This window comes from Mus caroli, unplaced genomic scaffold (assembly GCF_900094665.2).
Source record: "Mus caroli unplaced genomic scaffold, CAROLI_EIJ_v1.1 scaffold_10302_1, whole genome shotgun sequence".
Classification (NCBI taxonomy): Eukaryota; Metazoa; Chordata; class Mammalia; order Rodentia; family Muridae; genus Mus; species Mus caroli.
This window is the reverse complement of record NW_018390817.1, coordinates 18,239-27,452: the sequence shown is the minus strand read 5'-3', so window position 1 is coordinate 27,452 and position 9,214 is coordinate 18,239. Positions and strand designations below refer to the sequence as shown.

General features: G+C 44.2%; 1 protein-coding gene across 1 annotated transcript; it reads right to left on the bottom strand.

Annotated features, from left to right (window-relative positions):
* Window positions 1–124: 124 nt before the first annotated feature.
* LOC110288846 (mast cell protease 2) lies at window positions 125–2,608 on the bottom strand. Its single transcript, XM_021155081.1, has 5 exons — window positions 2,529–2,608; window positions 1,892–2,039; window positions 1,246–1,381; window positions 812–1,066; window positions 125–457 (listed from the first exon to the last, which is right to left on the bottom strand). Exons 1-5 carry the CDS (start codon window positions 2,581–2,583, stop codon window positions 320–322), a joined length of 732 nt encoding a protein of 243 aa, XP_021010740.1. The 5' UTR covers window positions 2,584–2,608; the 3' UTR covers window positions 125–319.
* Window positions 2,609–9,214: the final 6,606 nt, after the last annotated feature.

Sequence of the window (9,214 nt, the reverse complement as noted above, 5' to 3'; positions counted from 1 at the left end):
ACCCTGTGCCAGGAAGTCAGTAGTCAAGATTGTTAACATGGCAAGAGAGTAGCTCAAATCAACTCTTCATTGGGCTTATACAGAGGAACTGAGTAATTTGAGTGCAACATGGAGTCACACAGGTGCAAGAGGTTAGGTCTTTATTGAGATGCATTACAGAGAACATTCCATCATCACAGACTTGTGCATCTTTGAGATGATCTTGGGGACAGGCTAGGGGCAGGCTTGATGCAGGATGAGGACAGGCTGGGATGAACTCAGAGGGTACAAGATGAGCTTGATCTTGAAGAGTCTGACTCAGGCTGGTTAGGCTTTTCAGCTACTCGCCCTTTAAGACTTTATATATCCAGGGCAGGTATGAGGAGATTCGGGTGAAGACTGCAGGGGCCTTTGCTTCTGAAGAAGATGCAATACCATGGGCCATACCATCACACACTAGAGGTCCCCCAGAATCTCCCTGTGGGTGAGAAAAATGAGTCCATGAGCAAAGATTGCTTTCACTCAATTTCAAAAGCCATGCCCTAGCTAATCCCAGATTCAAGTAAGAAGTCCTGGCTCATGTTATTCATAAGTTAGGGAGTTAATGATTGATTTCCCCCCACCCCTGTTTGGCCTTACCCCATTGCTAACATGTCTCCCCTTACTCCCTCCCTATCTCATATCTAGCCTTATGGGAAGGTTGCAGGAAGAGGTTGAGAACAGGGAGATGAAAGTACACAGTCATTATTCACTGCCTTGGAGAGCTGTTTGACACACTTCCTCTTCTGATGCTGTTGCCTGAAGTGGGAAGGAAAAGCAGGTGTGTACTCACTTGTCCTATTGATTTCGATGTTGTGGGACTGCCCGAGCAGACCTGGAGTTGATAATCATAATCACTGTGGTCTTTACAGGCCTCTTGATCCATGATTCTCAGTTCAACCTCTCTCAGGGTAACTGATGGAGGGTTATTCTTGCCAGTTTTCCCCCATCCAGCTGTCCAGCACATCTTCCCAGGCTTGATAAAGTCAGAGGAACTAGGCAGTGAAATTACATTCACAGCAGAAGTCAACTCTGCTTTCTTTTGTAGCTGTTGGGGGAAGAAGAGAAGAGATGTCAAAGCAGTGAAGGATGCTTGGATGCCATTCCCCTTGGAAATTCAATAGTAGGTTCAGAGGAAATGATTTGGAGAGGAAAGAATTTGAAGGCCTGAGCCTGGAGGAGAGTTAGGATTGGGAGACTTAAGCAGTGCAATAAAAATAACGGCACCTTCAGTAACATGATGTCATTGAAACCCGAAGAGTAACGAAACTTTGGGTGAACAAATTGTTTTTCAGCTTTTATTATCTGCTGTGTGGATTCGTTCTTGTTTATATTATGAGCTCCAAGGATGACAGTGATGTCTCTGTTGACAGAGAAAGAAGCAGTGAAGCATGCTGCTCTTAGGAGGAGGCCTCCTTCCAGGGGGAAGNGCACCAGGGTCTAGGTTCTGTCCCAGTGCAGCATGAGAGAGACTAGAGATGGAGCTCCCAGGACCACAGCCTAGTGAGAAGGAGGCAGCTCGGGAAAACACAGGACTGAGAACTCTCTTCCCACACTTCACACCTAGTATTTGGATTGAACCCATGCCTTTGNACATGGCAAATTGGCACTCTACATTGACTTACACCCCACACCATGTCTGAGCTCTGCTGACACCAGGACAAGCCAGAGCTGTAGTTTTCCTCCTGACTAGAGCCCTGGTAAAGCTCTGACCTCTGAAAATGGAGACCACACATGAGATGGTCCAGTGCGTGGCCCTGTGCTCCCTTTTCCTCTCTGTGTAAGGAGAGCCCTTCTTGAAACTTCCTCTGCTTCCTCTGCTGATCTGGGACTCTGGCTCCTGCATTTCCTCACAGGAAGAGAAGCCTCTTACCTTCCACTACAGTGTGCAGCAGTCATCACAAATTGCGGGGCTATGAGAAACCCACCACACCTCTTCAAACCATTGTTAGTGATGATCCTCAGATGGGCCATGTAAGGAAGGGAGTGTGGTTTAGCCTCAACACCATCAATAATCTCCTCTGGAACAAAGAACCCCAGTCCCTGGTCACAAACTTGTGGAGCACGCCAACACAGCACCAGCAATGGAAGATGAGGTAAAGCTGTATAACTACTCCAAGCCCACCCCACCTCTCATGGGGATCAGGCCCCTCCACACGCCCTTTGACCTAAATTTCTCACTAGCGTTCATGTCCACCATCAGCCTTCATTCAGAACACAATGCCCATTCATGTTTCTGATTTTCTACTTCATTAGACGTTTCTCCACACCCTCATCCCATCTTCCTCACCACTAAGGGAAGGCCAGAGAAGAGCTGCCTATCACAACAGAGAGCACCTTGAGGAAATGTTCTTTAGAGGAATTAGTTTTTCATTCTTCCTTGACCTACAGATTTCCCCTGGACTGTTAGTTTAGTACACTTCCCCATGTTAGGGTCTCTATTGCCAAAGCTAAGAGATGAAGGCCGGTTTCTGAAAACTCAGAGGTTAGGGAGATGAAGACAAACTCACCAGCTCCAGCCCCAGAAGGCAAGAGAAGTGCCATGAGGAATAGCAGGGCCCGCATTTTGCCAGTGTTGAGGCCTTGGCGAGCTTCTAGGGTGTTCCTGTCCTGGTTCCTGCTTTTATAGATCCACCGTGGGAGAAAGGCAGGGCTGGGAACCACAGATCTGGCTTGGACAAGCTCTACTTTCCTTATCAGAAATTCTCATCACTGCTCTCTGGTGGTGTTGAGTCTGTGGCCAGATTCTGAGTCTCTTGCATCCCATGATAAGGTGTCGACTGCACCCTTCAAAGTGGCTCCCAGGAAGCAGGACAGCACACAAAGGGAGGGGGACCTTGATTAAGGATTATGGAATGGTTCTTCTAAGCATCCAGGTATTATTGTCAGCTTTGAGACCCATGCTGCATATGTGTAAAGTCTCATCTCTGCTGCTGAAACACAAACACAGACATCTGTAGTGTACGAGCACGTGGGGGAGAGGAAGTACATTTATTTTTTAAAACTGATGGTGGGATGATTCAGCCTGAAGGCCATTGTTTGTGTTGACCAGTGTGAGGTCATCTCATCTTTATTCAAATAAGTAGAAAATGAGAGAATGTAGCTGTGAGGGATGAAGGTGTGGGGACAGTGTATTGAATACACAGCATATAGGGTATGAACAAGACCTTAATTAAGTCAGTGGTTCCCAAATTTCCTGATGGTGTGACCCTTTAATACAGTTTCTCATATTGTGGTGATTCCTGCCACAAAATTATTTTATTGACACTTTATAATTTGAGTTACAGAGACAAAGTATGGAGTAGAGACTGAAGAAATGACCATCTAGAGACTGACTCACCTGGGGATCCATCCCATTTACAATCACCAAATCCAGACACTGTTGTGAATGCCAAAAAGTGCTTGCTGACAGGAGCCTGATATAGCTCTCTCCTGAGAGGCTCTGCCAGTGCCTGACAAATACTGAAGTGAATGCTTACAGCCATCCATTGGTCCCCAATGAAGGAGCTAGAGAAAGGACCTAAGGAGCTGAAGGGGTTTGTAGCCCCATAGGAGGAACAACAATATGAACTATCCAGTACCCCCAGAGCTCCCAGGGACTAAACCACCAACAAAAGAGCACAAATGGTGGGACTCATGGCTCCAGCTGCATATGCAATAGAGGATAGCCTAGCCTCGTCGAACATCAATGGGAGGAGAGGACATTTGTCCTATGAAGGTTCTATGCCCTATTGTATGGGAATGCCAAGGCCATGAAGCAGGAGTGGGTAGGTTGGTGAGCAGGGGGAGTGGGGATGGGATACGGGGAGGGTTTTGGGGGAGGGGGAAACCAGGAAAAGGGATAATATTTGAAATGTAAACAAGGAAAATATCCAATAAAAATAGTGGAGAAAATAAATAAACAATGCTAAACTAGTGAGTCACAGCCATCAGGGCATATGTTGTATGGGTCACACAAAAAAAAACAACAGAATAACTGGAATCAGCAAACACTGCTCACTGATAACTGTTCAATAATACTGGTCTCAATTCCCAATGAGAAGATTTAGACTAAGAGAATGGATGAGAAATCAGTATCCGTCCTATGGCTGCGTTCAAAAAAAAGTGCACCAACACCACGACTGACGTCACCTTAGGTTAAAAGGGTAGAAAGTGGTATTCCAAGCAACAGGATCCAAGAAGCAAACAGGTGTAGCTATTTTAATATACAGCAAAACAGACTTCAAATCAAAACTGGTCAGAAAAGATAGGGGAAACATTACATACTCATTAAAGGAAAAATTCACCAAAAGGACATCTTAGTTTGAAATATTTATGCATCAATAAAACATAAGGACACCCAAATTCAAAAAAAAAGAAAAGAAACTGCTTCAGCAGTTTCACAGTGGCTCTCACGCAGTGATAGTGTGTCACTTCCGTACCTTACCCTTGCCAACCAGACAGGTCATCAGGACAAAAACTAAAGAAAGAAATGCTGGAGTTAACTAATACCATACATTAAATACACCTAATAGACATCTTTAGAACATTCTACAAACACTACAGAATATGCTTTCGTCTCAGTAATCCATGGAACAATGTCTCTACAAGAAAGACTTTTCTGGATGATTGTGTTGCTCCAAGATAAAAGCAAGAATGTGAGGATTCCTGGGTATACTACAAGTGGCTAACTTTCCTCTGTAAAGTATAGCTTTCAACATGGGGAAGGGTTTGGATAAGCTGTGCTTCTACACAGACCAGGACCTCCATTCCACAAGCTCTGAGATGTAGCCTTGCTTATTAGTCCCCAATGTGGTCCAATCCATAAGGTTATGAAGATTGTACCCCTTTGCTTCTCCAGGTCCAAATGAGTGAGGAAAGGGAAAGAGAGCGGGGCACAGGGAATCCCAACACCATATTTAAGGATGAATTGATTTCTGATCTTGGGGAGGCAATGGAGGAGTCCCTAGTGAACCCTCCACTGAGGAGGTAGACACCTTACTTGATACCACAGGAGGGAGTACAGGGTATATACAGTGAATCCAGGCTCTCTGAGTCGGTCATACTGGTTTAGGACTGGATAGGTTCCACTGGCAGCAATGGTATGCTAAATGAGCTTTGTGGAGGCATGTGAAAATGTTTGTTTGTGTTAGTATAGCTTCCCAACAGCCTACCAGATATAAGAAAACCATTAATAGTTTGAAGGCTAAAATGTCTGATGAGGCCTGGGCTGATGTTGAGAACTGATAGACAGACAGACATATCGCATGACAGGATCATAAGAGAATTGTCCCAGACATGCATAAGAGACCTTACCCAAACCATGAGAGCTTCTCTTAAACCTGACCATCATTGCCTAACATATTGTGATCCTAAACAATCTCTCAACAAGAACACAGCCACTTTAGAGCCTGCCCATGTGTGAGCACTGCACATCCCTGAGATTCCCACTCCAGCCTCTGCTTTATGGGTGTCTCAGGAAAAGACTGTGCCATCATCCATGTGCCATTCCTAATGAAAGTTGAAGATATCCACCAAGTTCATCCTCATCTCCTCCTCCCAATCCCCTGCCTGCTCCCTCCCTTCCTTCTCCAGCAGCTTCAGTGTCTCTAGAGATTGAGGCACCTTTTCCTGTTATTGTGGGTGTTTGGTTTCTCTTTGAAGAGCAAGATTCCCAAGAAGCTGGAGGTGAGGATCTCTGCTGGGTCCCAACAAACTAGGACCCTATGCTGCCACTGGCTTAGAGCTAAAGGTCTCCATTCATCCCCCTACCATGTGGTCTTCCCCACAAGGCAATGTAAAATATAGCATGAAAGGAGTTTGAGGAGGAAAGGGAAGTGTGATAGTGCTTTAAATACAATACTCCTGCATGAAATTTCTGTCCATGTCTGTATCTGTGCCAATATGTCTGTGTCTGTCCTTTACAAAGGGCTTTGCTCGCTATGCACTGAACAACACAGAAAGCATCACACAGGGGAGGAATGGGAGACTTTACAGACATCTTTAATAGAAATGTACAAGGAATTAAATCTCGGATCCCAACTGACTCAGACAACAGCCATCACCGTTTATCAACCAATATACACAAATGTGCTAACCATTTATGGTGTATTCACTTGAGAAGACCCCTTTCAAACCGTGTGATTCTTGCTTTCAGCAAATGATACACATGCATGGGTCTGTGTCAGGGCAAGGAAGTAACAGCTTAGATTCTGACAGCTGATTACATGGGAACCCAAGGCAAGTAGGCTGGGTTGTTACATTGTTCTCTGAAAGGCAGGTTAAGCCAGCAGTGTGAGCACACAGTAGGACAGCAGTCTTAAGTCTTTGTGACTTCAAGGTGTATCATTAACTTGGCTGTAAAGTCTAGCAAAGCTCCCAGTCTCTTAGAATGAAGCAGATTTTTATCATAACACAATATAACCCATATGATCAAAACACGCACTGAGCTTTCAAAAATTAGTAAAAAAATTTTAAAAAGATTTAAAAATCTTACTTTAGAACATCTTTTGGCAGATGTTTATCTTCTTTATTTAAGAAGTGGGACCAGTAGGGCACATATCATCTCTATCAGAAAGTCCCTTGTGACTTTTACACACCACTTTACATGGTAGTAAAACTGCAAAATTCATTAAGATTTTCTTTTGGCAGCATACTGGGTCTTGGTCTATTACTGGCTGGGGGGTTCCTTAGACACTTAACTTCCAAATGGTTTCAGTTATTTTATTTGTTAGATGCTATAACCTAATTCACTATAGGTAACCTTACTGATTCAAGACTGTTAAGTTACTAATTCTTGCCAACAGAATATAGAAGTCACTGTTTTGTTGTTATACAAATCCAAATGTGACTACTTTTACCTGAGCCAGTGTTTTGGGACAATTTTCTTGTACCCAAAAATTACCTTGAATTTTCTATCTTCTTCTCTCTACCTCCTAAGCGCAGTGATTACAGGCGTGTGTCACCATGCCAAGGTCACGCTGCTTATATTGAACTCAGGACTGCATGCGTGGAAGACAATTCTGTCAACTGAGTTATTCTCCTAGCAGTCGCCAAAACTAATTGAGAATGACCACTAGCAAGTATATTTATTCAATTAAAGTTACAGTGATATTACTATTATATCACAAAGCACATTTCATGTAAAACAAATGAAATATAATCTGGCTATACATTCACATTAACAACACATTTTACACAAGAAAAAATCCTCAGTGAGTTTATTCCAGATCAGCTGATAGCAATCTGTAAAATGTCAAAATTGAAACAATTTTTTTAAATTGTATTATTTTATGTGTATGAGTGTCTTGCCTGCATGTATGTATGTTTGCCATATGTGTGTGTAGAGGTCAGAAGAGGGCACAAATCGCCCGGGTTTGGAGTTATAAATGGTTGCGGGACACTAGGTTGATGCTGCAAGAACAAGAAGTGTCCTTAACCACTGAGCCATCTCTCCAGGCCAACATGATAAAATGTAAACATTAGTACTTCATATCTGTCTTTGAAATAAGGTGTTGAGGTGAAATGTCATTGTCCCCTTATCTGAAGGGTTACAGGAGGCAGGAACCAGGTGTTGGTGTTTTGGAAAGAACACCAGGGGATGGTGGCCTCCATATTTGGGCATTTATTGTGCATACTTGTACAGGACCCCAGTACAGTTCTGATTAGCTCAAGGCTTGAAAGGCAAGCTGGAGTCAGGGGTGGGGTGTGCTGGGGAGGTTGCCAACATGCTTTCTGCGCAAGCCTGAGGACCTGAACTTGATCTTCAGAACTCTTGGAAACAAGCACAAAGGCCTTGTGTAGTGGCAGGTGCTTGTTTTAAGCACAGAGTGGGGTGGGCATTGCTGGAGCTCACTCACTAGGCCAACCAGCCTAGTCTACCTGGTGTGTGCCAGACCAGTAAGAGACCCTTCCTGGAAAAACTCAAAGTGGGTGACCCGTTAGGAACAATACTGAGATTGGCATCTGGCTTTCACCTGCAGAAGCAGCACACACATGCAAGCACACATATACAACCATGTACAGTCTCCCATGTAAACTTACATACTCATGCATATATAGAGACATACATACAAAAATGAAAATAACAAAAAGAAAGTGGAGACTCGACAAATTCGAGTTCCAGTCAGGATTATTTGAAATGTTTTATTCTTCTCTCTGTTTCCATGGCTACAGGTTAGTTTGAGACTGCTGCTCTTCTTATGGGGTCACCCTCCTCCTCAGCTTCTTCCAGTCTTTCCCTAATTCAACCACAAGGGTCTTGGACTTCAGTCCATTGGTTGGGTGTACTTATCTGAGTCTGTCTAAGTTAGCTGCTTGTTGGGCCTCTTGGAAGACAGCCATGCTAGGCTCCTGTCTGTAAGCACATCATAGCATCAGTAATAGTGTCAGGCTTTGGAGCCACCCCTAGAGATGGATCACAATTTAGGCTGGTCACTGGACCACCATTCTCTCAGTCTCTTCTCCACCCCCACCCCCCACCCCGTGGTTCTTTTAGATGGGAACAATTCTGGGTCAGAGTTTTTGACTGTGAGATGGCAACCCCATCCCTCCACTTGATGCCCTGTCTCTCTACTGGAGGTAGACTCAAAGTTTCCTCTCCCACTGTTGGGCATTTTATCTAAGGTCCCTCCCTTTGATTCCTGAAAGTCTCTCACCTTCCAGGTCTCTGATACATTCTAGAGGGGTTCCCCCACCTCCCACCCCACCGTGGGGTTGCATATTTCCATTCATTCTGCTGGACCTTAGGACTTTTCTCCTTTCCCCCTTCAATACCTGACCATGTTCCCCTGTTCCCCTGTTCCCCTTCCCCTCCCCACTCCTACCCAGGCCCCTCCCTCCTTCTGCCTACTCTGATTGCTTTCTACTCCCTCTCAAGTGGGATTGGAGCATTCTTACTTGGGCCCTTCTGCTAGTTAAATCTTCTTGAATTCTATGGATTGTATCCTTGGTATTCTGTATTTTTTGTCTAATATCCACTTATTAGTAAGTACATACCATACATATACTTTTGGGTCTGACTTACCTCACTATGTATGATGATATTTTCTAGTTTGCATCCATTTGCCAGTAAAACTCATAATGTCTTCATTCTAAATAGCTGAGTAGTGTAGAGGAATTTTCCCCTAGTTAATTAATTAATTAATTGGATAATAAGGATGACAAGCCAATTGCTGGGTAAAAAGGAGAAATCAGGCCTTCCAGGTCCGAGAGAGGG